General features: G+C 39.5%; 1 protein-coding gene across 1 annotated transcript in view; it reads left to right on the top strand.

Annotated features, from left to right (window-relative positions):
• LOC127865461 (sodium- and chloride-dependent neutral and basic amino acid transporter B(0+)-like) overlaps positions 1 to 18,255 on the top strand; it is a 45,890-nt gene extending 27,635 nt beyond the window's left edge. The window contains exons 5-13 of the mRNA XM_052405335.1: positions 890 to 1,071; positions 1,591 to 1,792; positions 3,153 to 3,287; positions 3,459 to 3,562; positions 4,109 to 4,346; positions 5,049 to 5,177; positions 12,463 to 12,562; positions 16,305 to 16,411; positions 16,629 to 18,255. Coding sequence (XP_052261295.1) covers positions 890 to 1,071; positions 1,591 to 1,792; positions 3,153 to 3,287; positions 3,459 to 3,562; positions 4,109 to 4,346; positions 5,049 to 5,177; positions 12,463 to 12,562; positions 16,305 to 16,411; positions 16,629 to 16,952 — 1,521 coding nt within the window. The 3' untranslated portion in view covers positions 16,953 to 18,255. The remainder of the gene's footprint in view (positions 1 to 889; positions 1,072 to 1,590; positions 1,793 to 3,152; positions 3,288 to 3,458; positions 3,563 to 4,108; positions 4,347 to 5,048; positions 5,178 to 12,462; positions 12,563 to 16,304; positions 16,412 to 16,628) is intronic.
• The last annotated feature ends 222 nt before the right edge of the window (positions 18,256 to 18,477 follow it).

Raw genomic sequence — 18,477 nt, 5'->3', positions numbered from 1 at the left:
ATGTATGTATGTTTTTAAACATGTCTCTTGCGTCACACAGATGTTGTATAAATATAGCACGTGTTAAAGTTTTTATGGTGTGCTTGTTCCATTTAAGTTACATGCTTTTGTCTGTTATATGTGTCGTAACCAGGATTTGCTGAAATCAAATATGGCATGTCGGCTGCCGACACCTTATCAATTCAATAAAGAGGCTTCAACTGATGACATGTGATACACCTAGCGATTTGTTGATTAATTATATGATTTATTATTTATTGCATTTGCATAAGCAATAAACTTCAGTTACATGCTGCATTTTGTTCAGACTGATAAAACAGAGCTTATGAAGTATGTAGTATATGAAAGTAGTATTCATACTAATATTTAAGTTGAATTTTTTATTATCTTACTTTTAATAGTTTAATACTCGTGTTTGTCAAAGAAAGTACCTATAACTTCATTTGCTTTTTCACGATTTTAGAAATCTTCGAAATTTTACTAAAGATTCACAAGACCAGAGAAATTTCAATACCATATCGTCATGTTCGATTTTGCAATGAATCAAACAGTTACGAATGTGCGTTTAAGGATCTATATTTATTGCAGCTTGCATTTTATGAAAAATGTTAAAGAACTAAACTTTTTATTTTGGGAACATAAGATGACTTAAACCATGTTTTTTTTTGTTTTTATTATTCTGTGTTGTTGTTGCTATTCAACAATGAACAACAAATAGAGTGAAAACGCATTGGAATACACTCCAATTAACATATTAAGGTATTAATGTGTACAGTTGTTTTAACATAATATCCCGATAGGGATCAATTATCATTTTCCGAGGGGATAAACTGGTCATAAATGTTACTATATTGATCATTCGTGTACAACGCCAATCTATCTCTTGCAGGAATGGCTTGACTATGGTTGCGTTGAAAAGACCACCCGCAAACTTGAAACCTGTACCGGCAATGCAACCCTTGATATGGTTGATAAATGCCTGTGCCATACAACAAACTACACTTTCAATGAGGGTCTTACGGTCAATTGCACCAACACCACCAACACGGCAGTTGCTGAATTATATTTCTAGCAAGTATTCCTGGGTATTATGTTACTGTATGGATGGCTGTATTGATTATGAAATACATATCTGCAATTTTAAAATATTGTCAAAAAGTGATATAGATTCGTATACACGTTTTCGTACGCGTTTGTAAAACAAACTTAAAATATCATAAATATTGCATGTACTATATATCATGGTCGAACACATCCCAATGTTGAAACGCACAATCAAAACGAAGTAGCGATATATTTATAGAAGACTATTTATTGTTATGAATAAAACATTATTTCAGCAAATGTGCTATATGTGTATAGGAATAATGCTATTGTCTAAAATCAATTTGCTACTACATGAAAGATAAGAATGTGAATCGAGAGTAAAATTAAATTTTTGTTAGATAAAATTACAATACTGTTTGGAAATAAACCACCCCGAGTGTGCGACCATATCGCAGCTGCGAACACTTTAAAAGAGCGTATTTTTCTGATAGTAGTCTTCATTTGTAATTATTAAATTTATATGTTTTAATGTTTACCTTATAATAAAATGTTTGCTTTACATTTTACCATTTACAAACGGCTATACCATGTATTGACTTCTTCCAGCAAAACGGTAATACAGAAGGCCCCTAATATGTATCCCTCGGATATGGCAGCCCCCATCTGGCAACTGGCCCTTTGTCTCCTCCTGGGATGGATTATTGTAGTTGTGTGCCTTATTAAAGGGATCAAGTCCTCTGGAAAGGTAATAATTAAAACCTTTATGTTTATTGGTAAAGTGTTCAGGTTCTCTCGACGAAGGTCGTCTGAAAAACAAGTATAATTGACAACGAAATTGCATGCCACAACATATATTAGACTCAAAAATCTTTTATCTAGATTTTTGAAGATACACCGCGTCATTTAACGGTCCAAATGTTTTAAGCTGCCAGTTATTTCTACAATGTGCAATAATAAGTGCATGGTTTAATACGGTGTTGTATAAACAATCTTGGACGAATTTGGAGTTTTCCAGTGAATTACGTTGAGGATATCCAGTACTAAAACTGTTCAATGAACAAATGCTGAATTGTAGAATATGTTTATATTTCAATATTTGTATTTAAAAGAATTTTTACCAATTATCGCATCAATTATTTTTGCCATTTTGGATGTGTATCTTCACAATACTTATACGAATGCCCTCAATGTTTTACCAGAAACATAATAAGGCTAGGTGTATATTAAATGAGTATATTCTTATATACGACGTTAAGGCCACTACAATTAGTACAACCGTCTACACCGCAACACAACTGTCTTTCTTCACAAATGTCATTTATTTCACAAACGGTGGTTACCTACATGTACAAAGTTTAATGTAATTTGCAAGTTTTGCATACACTTCTGTGTTGTTAGTTGAAACAAGTTAGTTAGTTCTGTAAAAAATTGCAATTGAATTTGCGCGTTTTCCCCTGAAAATGCCTTTTATAATTATACGCGAAATTGACGTCGTCATTGAAACTAGAAACAAAATTTCATTGACCAGGGCATACGTGGATAAATGTGTCTTGATTAAAAAAAAAAGTTTTATACAATAAACTGTACTGCGTGACACCTATTTGTTTTAGATAAGTCTGAGAAATGGGAACCCCATATATATATATATATATTAGAGTAACGAATATTAGGATTCGGGTAAACCCATGTATTGGTCATTGTTAGCGAGGAGGCAATACCACAAATACATATCACCGGAAATTAAACAAACGCGAATAAAACCCGTTCGACATTATTTCCCACTGGATAGCAACATTTCTCTTTGATTGTATACGTTATGGCCCCGTTCTGGTACGCGTGGTTATTACATGATTGAACAAACATACTGAAGCTCGGTCCGTTTGAGGTATATATTTTATGCTACAGTCAGTCAAGAAAACCTTTTAAAAGCTTTAATTAAACAAGAACGGCTTAATTCACTTGTGTTACTTTTATTGCGCAGTGCATGGCATTTAAATGTTCTAACAAACACAGTAAGACAAATATCCATGATTGCTACATCACTTCCAAGTTTCCGTACGCTATCCTGCTAGTATGGCCTTATCTATCTTTGCTGCATTCTCTAGGTTGTGTACTTCACTGCAACGTTCCCGTACGTGATCCTGATCATCCTTCTGGTCCGAGGTTGTCTGCTGGACGGTGCCATCGACGGCGTTAAATACTTCATCGTACCCGAGTGGAGCAAACTGGCCACATTAGACGTTAGTTTGTATGCATACCAATTTGTCTCTTGCGTATGTCATCGGGAATTAAAGTTTCAAAAAGAACGTTACTTAAAGCTTCCCAAATCGCGTCAAGTGTAGATTATCTCAACGATGTGACTATTTGCAGTTCTTTTCCAAATGTTTAAACGTATTATGTTATATGTACAGGTGTGGGCGGCTGCAGCCGGTCAGATGTTCTTCTCGCTATCTGTGGCATTCGGAGGTATCCTCATGTTCGGAAGCTACAACAAATTCAAGAACAACGTCTATGGGTTAATTTCTATACGTATTATTATTCTGATAACCTGCTGTCACTGACTAATATATTTAACCAAATGTTAACTCCACCTAAAGCTGAATCAACATGAGAAAACCTATATCATAGCTCGTACTCCTTTATTTATTGCAAAGTAATTCATTGCTTAATAGGGCAACACAAAAGCACTAGATAAAATACAAAAACAAGCGCGTAACAAATTACACCAATTAATAACATAAATTACCTCGATATGTTCTGTTAAAAAGACTAACGATGATAAGCACATTTATTCTTCATTCTTTCAGGACCAATAGAGAATAGTATGTGAATTTTTGATGAATATCAAGTTTATGCGAGACTTAAAAACATGGAAGTGCGATGCTTGCCGAGCGCTACCATGGCTCGTGCCGAGCAAGATAAACTTGATCTTTATAAAACAAACTCACATACAATTTTATTCATCCCTTTTTTCCTCCCTTTTCCATTAATAATTACAAAATATCAATTGTCATCTGGTAGTAGGATAAAAATAACTTACGTGTTGAGCCTTTTCTTTCAGTGATGCGTTGATAATAAGCTCAATGGACCTCATCACTAGTATCATTGCTGGTTTTGTCGTCTTCACCAATCTCGGTGGCATGGCCAAAGCGATCGGAGTGAGTGTGCAGGACGTGGCAAAGGGAGGTTATGGTCTCGCCTTCGTTGCCTACCCCGAGGCTCTCTCCAAGTTGCCACCCAATCAGCTATGGTCCATCCTATTTTTTTTCATGTTGTTTACACTCGGTCTTGATAGTCAGGTTTGTGAAACTGAGTTCACACTATCTACATTGTATCATCTATTAATAATGTTTAAATTTACATAACATATAAACAGCCTTTTTGTAAATGTTTGAACCGTTAAAAATCTTTATCAAAAAATAACTTCCCCCAAAAAAGGTCTGGCTGAAAAGTAACTATGTTTAAATAACTCCATAAACATATGTTCTTTAACGTAAGAAACCTGTGTATTTCCTAATACGTCCCCATATGTTTATTTGTATTGACAAACACTCAAAGTGTATAACTAAAAAGTCAGTGGCTTGTACAACACGTAGTGTAGTTGTAGTTGTAGTAGTAGTAGATATAGTAGTAGTAGTAGTAGTAGTAGTAGTAGTAGTAGTAGTAGTAGTAGTAGTAGTAGTAGTAGTAGTAGTAGTAGTAGTTGTTGTTGTTGTTGTTGTAATATTAGTTTGTGGGTGTAGTAGTGGTTATGGCAGTAGTATTAGTATAAGTAGTAGTTGTAGTCGTATAAATAGTGATTGTTGCTGCAAGACGTAGGCAATAAAATAGATACTGCATGAACATTTGAGAGCAGTCGACCAAATAGTTTCCCCCCAGCATCGAACATATTATTATGGCATCGGACAACAGTTCACAATATTGCACTATATCGTTCAGTCAAACGATACACATTGCACTCTAATGTTACAAACCTATCTGTACAATATTTCCTATTTCAGTTTGGCTTCTTGGAAACCACTCTTGTCTGTATCCAAGACGAATTTCCGCAACTCCGGAAGTACAAGACCCACATGTGCATTGGTTTCGGTGTCGCGTTGTATTTAATTGCCCTACCATGCATCACGAACGTAAGAATATATGCTACAAACATAGCATGGTCTTATCATTAAACATCTTCCAAAAGGCTATCATACCAATACTTATATGAAGATAAATAAGTCATTACTGGAATTTAAAATGTTCCAAAGATATGATTGAGCAACGATGCAATTCGTATTCACACTGCTTTTTTTATTCAAACAATTATATTTCATTATATTTCACCAGTATACTTGTTTTTTTTTAAACGAGCTATAGACAAAAGCATTATATTGTTAAACTCACTTAAACATACTTAAGCTGGAGGTTCATGCGGGTTCTTGTTACCTCTTCTTTAGCTTAAGACAACTGTCATGATATAACAATTGGAAGCTCCTGTCTTTGTAAGATGAATGCATCTTCTGTTACGTGCAATTAAAAAAAATCGCAAAATGCACTTAGTTTACTCGCATCATTTAAACAAATGTGTATTTATATTGTCAATATCGAATTATGTCATTCACCAATTTGCCATTTGAGTCGCGCTCTGTGAAAAAGGGGGTTTAATGCATGTGCGTAAAGTGGCGTCCCAGAGTATCCTGTGCAGTCCGTAAAGACTAATCAAGGACGACACTTTTCACCTAAACTGTTTTTCGTCAAGACGGGTCTTCCTTTAAACTCAAAATCAAATTAAAGCGGAAAGTGTCATCCTTGATTAGCATTTGCGGAATGCACATGCTATCTTTGACGATACTTAACGCACATGCATTGTACCCTCTTAACACAGTGCGAGGCTCAAATGTATTAACTGCACACTCGATCGCCAAGATAAACTGATCTTCACTAGGAAACATGTTAATATCATAAATAATTACCTGTTATCTCTAGATAATCCCTTTCCAGGGAGTCAATTATCAGGAAAACTTTAAGCGCTGGGAACCATCCACCTCTAATAAAGAAAACCAAGTCAGGTTAAACCTAGTACAATGAAACCTAACCGGAAAACAAGAACAACAACTCATCTTTCCTTTCCGGCTAACCACGAGTGCACGCCTATTTTGGCTTAGGACGTTTCCGTTCTTTGACTCGTGTTTATTGTCGGAGTTTGAAGGATAAATTGTATTTATCTTTTCTGTATATTATTCGGTTTACTTTTTTATACTTTTTATTGCAGTTTTTGTTATAATTCTGCTTTTGCTGGATATCTTTGTTTATAGTGCTCATGTACATGAGCACGTGCACCACGAGGTTTTCGTTCCATTCCCTTCTATAGGTAATCCACGAGGACTTCGTGCCTTTATCCTCAATAAATAATTGAGGGCAATTGCACAGCGTTTGTTTATTTACATTGTGGTTTAAATTTAACAATTGGTTTTTGATTGTTGTAGGCTCTTTCTGTTTCTTTTGTATTCAGAAATGAACTTACAAAAGCGAGGTTCGTGTGGTCACATCAAGACAAGGTGGGATTCTCACGACACTTGCCTGGCATGTACCGGTTGTACTCTACTTAAAAATGTGCGGTGTGCGAATTATGATATTACGACATATGGACACAAGCTGGTCGCCGTCGGACGTCGATCAGCCGCACACGCTACAAACCTCTAACGGACGTTGATGATCCGGTGACTTCATTGGTCACGGATGACCAGCTGACATTTCAATCACCGGATACCGGGCACGATGGTGGTGTTGTCTGTCGGTCATCATCTGACCATATGACTCACACCATACATACCGGCGACATTGATCGTGGACCTACGGATCGATCAATGTCTGACCAAATGGCAGCCGCCGTTCTACGGTCTTTGGCCGGTGACGTAACCGGTCATGATATGACCGGCCGGTCATCGGTCCGGTCCGGTCATGATATGACCGGCCGATCACCGGTCCGATCCGGTCCGGTCATGATATGACCGGCCGGTCACCGGTCCGGTCCGGTCATGATATGACCGGTTACGTCACCGGCCAAAGACCGTAGAATGGCGGCTGCCATTTGGTTCGGTCACCGGTCCGGTCCGGTCACTGGTCCGGTCCGGTCATCTGTGACCGGTCCGGTCCGGTCCGGTCACCTTCACCGGTCCGGTCCGGTCCAGTCCGGTCCGGTCCGGTCACCGGTCACCGGTCAACAGTCAGAAGAAGGCATCGATCTTCATCATCGGATTACTCTTCTTCCAACTCGTCATCGACGAATGAATCTTCGTCATCAAGGAGTAGACATCGGACACGCTCAACTTCGTCGAGTGATTCTCATCGCCGCTACGCGCGTAAGCGATCACGTCGTCGTTCACGGAGACGCTATTCCAGAAGATCCCGGTCTCATCGCAGCCGATCTATATCTCGACATCGCAGCCGATCCAGATCGCCACATAGCCGAGCACGTCGACAAACCTCACGTAGACATCGTACCTACCATTCGGATAGTCGATCACCGTCTTATTCCTTTATGGAATCACATGTTTCCTCACCACATGTGTCGGCTCCCATGTTAACAGCCACACATGTTGGAGCTTCAGGAGCGCAGCTAACAACCACTCATACATTATCAGCACCACGGGTGTCTTCGACCGTATCTAGTCGTATACCCCCTAATGCTACCCATTCGAATCCTGATGTTCTATGGGTACAGAATGCGTCTGGTCATTTTGTACCGGTCAATGCTGATAAGCATTATCAAATTACTGACGTCGTGGATGATCATTCATCTTTACCAGACAATCTGGCACATGATAGTTTCATTCCTGTTCCTGCTGTTTCTCTACACACCTCTGTTCCTGTAGAGATTGAAGCTGAATCGGATGCGGACACTGATACGGATAATTTTTTGGCTTCCAGTAATCAAATTTACGAGCTGATATTCCAGACTCTGGATAAAGAGTTGTGTCCACGACCTGTGGAGACTTCTTCTAATTCGACGATCTCGTTCACTGAACATCTCGTTCGTACGTTTGATCCCACCATGGTTACTACGGCGCGTTCCCGCTTGGATACACGCCTTCCGATTGGTACTACTCTCTTATCTGTTTTTCAATCGTTTGAATCAGTGAATAAAACGATTCCTAAACGAGGAGATATGTGGAAAGTACCGAGGAATTTTGAGTCTAAACTTCAGGAACTTAACTACAAACCACCAGTACCCGATCCGACTTCCGGTTTAGATTGTTATAAATTACCATCGCATGATCCAGACATCAATAACCTGTTGCTTTCGATGCCTAGTTCATCTACTTCAGTGTCTGTCCCTTTTTACATGATAGAACATTGGAAAAGTAGAGAGCGAAGATCGTAATGTCTATCCAACCAGGTAGACTTAATGCTAGCAACCTTGTTACATTTGGTTTGTGATTGCTCTGATTCAGTTCCGGAAGAACTTCTGGATTTATTGATCCACTTATCACGAACAGCATTATCCCTTTCACATAATGCTGCTGCTTCAATGTCTGAGATGTTAAGGATTCGTAGAGTTCTTATCCCTTCATCTTTACTTAAAGATTTTCTCTTAGAACCAGGTATGAACTCGCTCAAAACGGCTCCTCTCACATCAGGTTTCCTTTTTGGTGGAAGGATAAAAGAAGCAATCACAGCTGACAAGGATGGCCAACTTCATGCTTCTTTAGCTAGAAACAATTCTGGACAACGCCAAGGAGCCGTTAAGCAGCCTTCTTTTAGGCCACCAGCAGTTTTAGCACCCAAGAAGGCTAAGATAAACAATCTTTTCTCTACAAGACCTGCTGTTAATCCACGGTCGGGCCCTAACAGGCCTTCTTCCTATAACAGACCTTCTTTTTCTAAGAAGTTGTCTGGTAGAGATTCTGGAAAAAAGAACAAATCCAAGCCGCATCAGAGGAATTTCAAACCTTCCTCTGACAAGGGCGTACCGCCTTCTTATCAGCCCTAGGCCCATACCCTTTCTATCTCCACAACCTCCGATGCCGGAAATACCAGTCGGGGCCAGACTTTTCCATTTTTCAAACCGATGGCTTCAAATTACTTCGGACGCATGGGTTCATTCTCTGGTGACAAAAGGCCTGACTTTTCAATTCGAAAAAATGCCTTCACTTTCTTGCGTTCCGATAGAACTGGTATCTCAGCATCCACATATTCCACAGTCCATTCTCGTGCTCTTGGAAAAACAGGCGGTAGAAAGGGTTCAAGATCCTTATTTTCCAGGATTCTACAGTCGTCTTTTTCTTGTTGAAAAGAAAAATGGTTCCTGGAGACCAGTAATAGATTTAAAAGTGTTAAACATGTACCTTCTCAAACCAACTTTCAAAATTGAGACTCCTTCCTTCATACGGAACTCCATCAAACAACGGCACTGGGGGTGTCTTTGGGTCTGGAAGATTCGTACTTCCATGTTCCTATTCATCCCTACTTCCGGAAGTACCTTCGATTCGCCTTTCATAGCCAAGTCTACCAGTTCTGGGCCATGTCATTTGGGTTGGCGACCGCCCCACGAGTTTTTACCAAACTAATAGCTGCAATCGGAGCTCACCTCCGAGTTCATTGGATTGTTCTTCTTCAGTATTTCGACGACTGGCTCTTACACCAGCTCGATCGTAATTTACTTCTGACCAACCTAGAATTCTCTTGGAAGGAACTCAGAGTGGTCAGAGTATCATGTCAACGTATATCAGACCTTCTGGTAAAGGTCAACTGGGTTTTGTCCCAATCTCATATAACACCTCAAGAATTCGTCTCTCTCAACGGTATCCTGAGCTCAGTAGTAAACTTTGTGCAGTTGGGACGTCTATTCCTACGTCCTCTTCAGCATTATCTCTCAGCTTGTTGGAAATGGTCTCCGGGCAATCTGTTACAACAAATTTCAATTCATTCTCCCTTGTGTCTCATTTTCAGTGGTGGCTAAACGAGGAGACTCTCTTAGCAGGAGTACCACTTCTTCCTCAGCAACCGTCATTACATCTAATCACGGATGCGAGCAAGGAAGGATGGGGTGCTCACCTGGAACCTCTCAGTCTAATAGTTTCAGGGTTGTGGTCTCATCAGGAATCTCACCTTCATATCAACAATCTAGAAATGCGAGCAGTATTTCTAGCTGTATCTCATATCCAGTCACATCTTCGAGACTCGTGTGATGGTGTAAACAGACAACACATCGGTGGTGGCTTACATCCAGGCACAGGGGGGAACACATTCTCAATCCCTGTATCTGGAAACAAAGATATTACTTGTTTTTTGCAAAACACTCAAAATTTTATTCTGGCCAAATACATACCAGGTCGCCTCTACGCCCTGGCGGATTGGTTGTCTCGCAAACACCAGATACTTCCATCGGAATGGACACTTCATCAAGAAGTGACCAACCAGATCTTTTTCAAGTTCGGTTATCCCCTGGTCGACCTATTTGCGACCAGACACAACTACAGACTACCTCTGTATGTGAGTCCAGTTTACGATCCAGCAGCGTGGGCAATAGACGCGCTTTCGTTCGCTTGGGACCAACTGAAAGCTTACGCCTATCCCCAACCCATTCTAATTCCCCAAATATTGGCGAAAATCAGGGTGAGCTCATGCCGGATATTCCTGATTGCCCCTTGGTGGCCCAGGAGAACTTGGTTCAACGATCTTCTCAGTCTCCTGAACGATTATCCCAGGAAACATCCTCACAGGTCAGATCTTCTATCTCAAAGCGGCAGACTACATGCGGATCCAGTAATGTTCCACTTACACGTCTGGCCGTTATCAGGCAATCTCTGCAGAAGAAACGTTTTTCTGTCAGGGCTTCAACCCTCGTTGCTTCTGCAAGGAGAAAATCCATCAGAGCAGTCTATGATGCTCGCTGGAAACTCTTCTCTAATTGGTGTATTCGAGGGACAATTGATCCCCTCAATCCCTCTGCTAGACGCATAGCGGATTTCTCATCTATCTGTTTGATGATAAGAAACTTTCTCTAAGCTCTATCAAAGCATACAGATCTATGATTTCGCATTCATTGGCTTTTACTAAGTCATCACAAATCTGTGCTGATCCAGGGATTTCGGAACTGATTAGAGCTATGGAACTTAAACGTCCTGTATCTCGAACCCTGGCTCCTAAATGGGATTTAGCTTGTGTACTTGGTTCGCTTACTAAGGCTCCCTATAAATCTCTTGATCAGGCTTCTTAACAGTTCCTTACCTGGAGGACCGTTTTTCTTCTTACTATGGCTTCATCCAAACGGAGAAGTGAAATTCATGCTCTTTCTATAGAAGATAACCATCTTTATTTTGATGCTGTCGATGGATCTGTTACATTATTATGTCAGCAAGGATTTCTTGCTTAAAATCAACTTCCCTCTATGGCTTCCAAACACTTCAAAGTTCCAAGTCTTTCTAGAACTTGTGGACATGAAGATGATGATAGACTCCTTTGCCCGGTAAGGGCTTTGAAGTTCTACCTTAAGAGAGTAAAGTTTATTCGAGGTTCTCGTAAAAGACTTTTCATTCCATTAAAAGCGGTGGGGGCGATGTGTCTGCGGCTTCTATTTCCCGGTGGATAGCCTCGACACTTAAGAAAGCTTATTCTTCTCTTTCATTCAGTGATTTATCCCTGTTTAAGATAAGACCGCATGAATTAAAAGCTCTTGCGGCTTCGTGGGCTTATATTAATTATACCCCACTGTCTGAAGTGCTTCAAGCTGCTTTCTGGAGGAATCCTACCACCACCTTCTCCTCTTTTTATCTTCGTTCTCTTGAGTGCCAACAAGACAATTAGTATATGTTGGGTCCTCTTGTGGCTCAAACTGTAATTTCTTCTATGGCGTAAGTACTATAGGCCACCCGAGAATTAAGTACGTGCAATATGGTACTAACGAAGATAATCTGAGGACATGATTTACGATCTCTGGCTGAAAGACCTAAATATGGGTTCTGCTGTGATGGGAAAAAATATGCGAACCTTCCCGCCGCAGCTGCAAAATCAGCTAGATATAACAAGTAATTATTTATGATTTTTTAAAGTAACATTCATTTTAATTATTAAATACTTACCTGTTATCGGTAAGTCCCACCTCCCACCCCGCTCATCGACATTTTATGTTTTTGTAAAGGAAAGATGAGTTGTTGTTCTTGTTTTCCGGTTAGGTTACATTGTACTATGTTTAACCTGACTTGGTTTTCTTTATTAGAGGTGGATGATTCCCAGCGCTTAAAGTTTTCCGGATAATTAACTCCCTGGAAAGGGATTAGCTAGAGATAACAGGTAAGTATTTAATAATTAAAATGAATTTTACTTTTAAAATGTGTTTTAGTCGATCAACTGACCGCCGTTATATGTCTGAAAGACTGTTTAAGCGAACAACACCCAGTCAATTTTACTATCATTATTTTGTTTTAACAGGGCGGGGACTATGTGGTGACGTTGCTAGATTTCTTTGGTGCAGATTTCTCCGTACTCTTCATAGCTGTGTGTGAGAGCATTGCTATCATGTGGGTGTACGGTAAGTCTATCGAGCTGTGAGAGCAGTGTTATCGTGTGCGTGTACGATACGTATATCGAGCTGTGCATACACTACTAAGTCAGTTGTTTGGATACTCTTCATAGCTATGAGTGAGAGCATTCCTATCATGTGGTTGTACGTTTAGTACTCTTCATAGCTGAGTGTGAGACCATTGGTATCATGTGGCTGTACGGTAAGTACTCATCATAGCTGTCTGTGAGAGCATTTTTATCATGTGGTTGTACTATACGTATATTGAGCTGTGAATACACTACCCAGTCTGTTGTTTGAATACTCTTCATAGCTATGTGTGAGAGCATTGCTATCATGTGCGTGAACGGAACGTATATCGAGCTGTAAATGCACTGCCCAGTCAGTTGTTTAAATACTCTTCATAGCTGTGTGTCAGAGTATTAATATCATGTGCGTGTACGGTACGTATATCGAGCTGTAAATACATTGCCCAGTCTGTTGTTTGAATATTCTTTATAGTTGTGTGTGCGCGCATTGCTATCATGTGCATGTAGGTAAATACAACGAGCTGTGAGAATATCGCTATCATGTGGGTGTACGGTACATATATCGAGCTGTGCATACACTAACCAGTCAGTTGTTTGAATACTGTTCATAGCTGTGTGTCAGAGCATTGCTATCACGTAGGTGTACGGCACGTATATCGAGCTGTGCATACACTACCCAGTCAGTTGTTTGAATACTCTTCATAGCTGTGTGTGAGAGCAGTGCTATCATGTGGGTGTACGGTACATATATTGAGCTGTGAATACACTACCCAGTCAGTTGTTTGAATACTATTCATAGCTGTTTGTGAGAGAATTGCTATCATGTGCGTGAACAGTTCGTATATCGAGCTGTGAATACACTTCCCAGTCAGTTGTTAGAAAACGCTTTATAGTTGTGTGTCAGAGCATTTCTATCAGTTGGGTGTATGGTACGTATACCGAGCTGTGTATACACTACCCAGTCAGTTGTTTGAATACTCTTCATAGCTGTGTGTGAGAGAATTGCTATCATGTGGGTGTACGGTACGTATATCGAACTGTGCATACACTACACAGTCTGTTGTTTGCATATTCTTTATAGTTGTGTGTGAGAGCTTTGCTATTATGAGGATGTACGGTAAATACAACGAGCTTAGATAATATCGCTATCATGTGGGTGTATGGTACGTATATCGAGCTCTGCATACACTACCCAGTCAGTTGTTTGAATACTCTTAAAAACAGAAGTGCGTGAGAGTATTGCTATCATATGGATGTACGGTACAAATATCGAGCTGTGTGTATACTACCCAGTCATTTGTTTTAATATTCTGCATAGCTTTGTGTAAGAGCATTGCTTTCATGTGGGTTTACGGAACGTATAGCTAGCTGTGCATATTCTACCCAGTCAGTCGTGTGAATACTCTTCATAGCTGTGTGTAAGAGCATTGCTATTTTGTGGGTGTACGGTACATATATAGAGCTATGCATATACTACCCAGTCAGTTGTTTGACTACTCTCCATGGCTGAGTGTGAGAGTATGGCTATTATATGGGTGTACGGTACGTATATCTAGTTGTGCGTACACTACCCAGTCAGTTGTATGAATACTGTGCATAGCTGTGTGTGAGGGCATTGCTATCATGTGGGTGAACGGTACGTATATCGATTTATGCATACACTACCCTAGTCAGTTGTTTGAATACTATGCATAGTTGTGTGTGAGAGCATTGCTAGCATGTGGGTGTACGGTACGTATATCGAGTTGTGCGTACACTTCCCATTCAGTTGTATTAATACTCTGCATAGCTGTGTGTGAGAGCATTGCTATAGTGTGGGTGTACGGTACGTATATCGAGTTGTGCGTACACTACCCAGTCAGTTTGAACATACTTCATAGCTGTGTGGGAGAGAATTGCTATTATATGGGTGTACGGTACATATATCGAGCTCTGTGTAAAGTAACCAGTCAGTTGTTTGAATACTCTTCATAGCTGTGTGTAACAGCATTGTTATCATGTGAGTGTACGGTACGTATATCGGGTTGTGCATACACTACCCAGTCAGTTTGAATACTCTTCATAGCTGTGTGTGAGAGCATTGCTATCATGTGGGTGTACGGTACGTATAGCTAGCTATGCGTACACTACCCAGTTTGAATATACTTCATAGCTGTATGTGCGCGCATTGCTATCATTTGGTCGTACGGTACGTATATCGAGCTGTGCGTACACTACCCAGTCTGAATATACTTCATAGGTGTGTGTGAGAGCATTGCTATTATGTGGGTGTACAGTACGTATATCGTGATGTGCATAGACTATCCAGTCAGTTTGAATATACTTCAAAGCTGTGTGTGAGAGCATTGCTATTATGTGGGTGTACGGTACGTATATTGAGTTTTGCGTACACTACCCATTAGGTTGTTTGAATACTCTTCATAGCTGTGTGTGAGAGCATTGCTATCATGTGGGTGTACGGTACGTATAGCTAGCTGTGCGTACACTACCCAGTTTGAATATACTTCATAGCTTTGTGTGAGAGAGCATTGCTATCATGTGGTCGTACACGGTACGTATATCGAGATGTGCATACACTACCCTGTCAGTTGTTTGAATACTCTTCATAGCTGTGTGTAAAAGCATTGCTATCATTTGGATGTACGGAACGTACATCAATCTGTGCGTACACCATCCAGAGAGTTGTTTGAAAACTCTGCATAGCTGTGTGTAAGAACTTTGCTATCATGTGGATGTACGGTACGAATATCGATCTGTGCATACACTACTCAGTCAGTTGTTTGAATACTCCTCATAGCTGTGTGTGAGAGCATTGCTATCATGTGGGTGTACGGTACGTATATTTAGCCGTGCGTTCACAACACTCTACCCAGTCAATTGTGTGAATACACTTCATAGTTGTGTGTAAGTGAATTGCTATCATGTGGGTGTACGGTACATATATCGAGCCTGCGTATACTACCCAGTCAGTTGTTTGAATACTCTTCATAGCTGATTGTAAGAGCATTTCTATCCTGTGGGTGAACGGTTCGTATATCGAGCTGTGCATACACTTCACTCTACCCAGTCAGTTGTTTGAATACACTTCATAGCTGTGTGTGAGAGTATTGCTATCATGTGGTTGTACGGAACGTTTATCGAGCCGTGCATTCACTACACTCTACCCAGTCAGTTGTTTGAATATACTTTATAGCTGTGAGCTAGAGCATTGCTATCATGTGGGTTTACGGTACGTATATGGAGCCGTGCGTTCTTTACCCAATCAGTATTTTGAATACTCTTCATAGCTGTGTGTTAGAGTATTGCTATCATGTGGGTGTACGGTACGTATATCGAGCCGTGCGTTTACTACACTCTACCCAGTGAGTTGTATGAATACACTTCGTAGCTGTGTGTGAGATCATTGTTATAAAGTGGGTGAACGGTCGAGATATGCTTATATATTCTTGTATATTGCTGTGTTTATGATATCGACTAAGTTTGTGGTCTCCCTTTCTTCGCTCGTTAGGTATGATCTTAAGCGCCCGTAAAAGTTATTTAATACTCAGAAAGACAATGAAACGATAAGAAGTAAGAATTCCTAACCGGTAAACGACACAAACGCATTGTATATTAGCTCAATAAAACAAAGTATGTTTAAGTGATAAATTTTGCTGTAACGTAATATATGTTTGTAAAGTATGTTTCAATTATTATCCTATATAGTCGTTGTTTTATTTCAGGAGTCAAGCGGTTTATGAAGGATTGCGAATACATGCTTGGACATGCGCCACGTCCGATGTACTTCTGGGCTTTTTGTTGGTCCGTTTGTGCTCCTTTTCTTACTGGGGTAACGGCACTTTATTGTACGAGATATTTGTTGGTAAATCAGTGCTTATTGACCTTTCAGCGTCAGAACCTTGGTATAGAAACACGAAAACGTAACATGCTCATCTTTCACAAGCCAATGCCTTTAATGTTTCAACGATGTGTGTTTATTTTATGGCCACAAACAAAACACAACTTTTAAATCATCAGAGTGTTATAAATATTTGCGTATTTTTCAGGCACTGTTCCTCTACCGAATGATTAAATTTAAGTCCCCGGAAATAACCAAAGGTGTTCCTTACCCACTGTTTGCCCGGGGAATTGGATTCGCCCTCACCGCTTTGGTACTCATTCCGATACCCCTCACGTTCCTCTACACATTCTTTACCGCCAAAGGTACCGTGTTCGAACGCCTACGGACGATTACCACCCCTGATGACACCTGGGGACCAAACGACGGTAGTATGAAACACCGTCTGGTCAACACTGTTGAGATGGTCGCGAAACATGGCATTGACAACCCTGAAGTCGTTGCTAAAGGAGACGTTTATACGCATTTGTAATTGGATTGGTTGAAAAGCCTTGCCTTTCATATACAATATCCGACTCGTCTGATATCACATGCTAGTATTTCCAGGATGTCGGTCACGATACTGTATTCCTTTCATATACAATATCCGACTCGTCTGATATCACATGCTAGTCTTTCCTTGGAGCTGGCTAAAAACGACTTACAGATTATTGTATCCTAATTTGAAACGGCCGATTGGTTAACTCGAGTAGAGCTCTTTTTTAGATGAAGATAACATCCTTTCAACTTCAACCATATTTAGTACTATTTTATATTAAAAAGTACATATTAAGCCATACTTTGTGTAACGTAATGTACATTATAATTGTACATTATAATATATAAAGGAACATATAAATGAACGTAATAATATATATAATAACAGAATTTATCTCATTGTACATTAATGTGTTGTTATTGTCGTGTTATTGTTGTATAAACAAACTAATTTAGGAAATAGAATCTTCGGGTAGGATGTAATGAAATTTGAATGTGTAACGTAATGTACATTATAATTGTACATTATAATATATAAAGGAACATATAAATGAACGTAATAATATATATAATAACAGAATTTATCTCATTGTACATTAATGTGTTGTTATTGTCGTGTTATTGTTGTATAAACAAACTAATTTAGGAAATAGAATCTTCGGGTAGGATGTAATGAAATTTGAAAAATTGATTATGGAGATATGGTTTCATTTCTCCAATGTAATTCAATTATCGGGAACATAGGTTGATTTGTCTATAGCCCTTTATTAACAATTCGGCTAGTACATAACAAACCCCAATTCAGATATGGTATATAATGAAATTTAAATAATGGAAATATCCAATTTCCCAATGTACATAACAAATGCAAGTTCGGATTGAATGTATATCTTAAGGGTATCGGGGTTTACGTAATTGATTATAGGAGCGTTAGGTTTCACACTACTAATGTGGTTTGTCCATAAGAGAACACCTGGTTATATGATCAAGTATGTTAATGAAATAAGGTCTCCTATTCACAATGGTTATTATCCACACATGTTCATCACGAATGTATTGGTCAAACGTGATAATTGTATATTGCACTTTTCTACTGTAACATGTGGTACAGGCATGAGCCGTCCATCTTATCAACAAGGGTTATTTGAAGGGGTGGGTTTAGAAAATCGTCCGAAGAGAAGAGTCAACCAACCAAAAATGGAATAAGAGATATCTTAATTTTATGATTATTTTGATGAGAATAAAATGCTGTGTGTTTGTTGTAAGATTTATTCTGCACCTCAGATCTATAGAACACTTTGTTAGTAATTTAGTTACGAATCACTTGGTATTGTATTCTACTTAAGAAAAAGAATAAATAGCACTTAGAAATTATTAAGAGACTTGTCTTCTTTAATAGAGTAGTGTTATAACAGTGACTACGGGACATTGGTAACGAGTATCCTCTCATGGATTGAGAATTGACAGTGGCAGATGGTCTAAGCCCAGCCCTACACCTAATGAGCAAAGGACATGTACTG

The sequence above is a fragment of the Dreissena polymorpha genome, chromosome 1 (assembly GCF_020536995.1).
Source record: "Dreissena polymorpha isolate Duluth1 chromosome 1, UMN_Dpol_1.0, whole genome shotgun sequence".
Classification (NCBI taxonomy): domain Eukaryota; kingdom Metazoa; phylum Mollusca; class Bivalvia; order Myida; family Dreissenidae; genus Dreissena; species Dreissena polymorpha.
The sequence above is the reverse complement of the archived record's forward strand: the minus strand, read 5'-3'. Positions and strand labels throughout refer to the sequence as shown.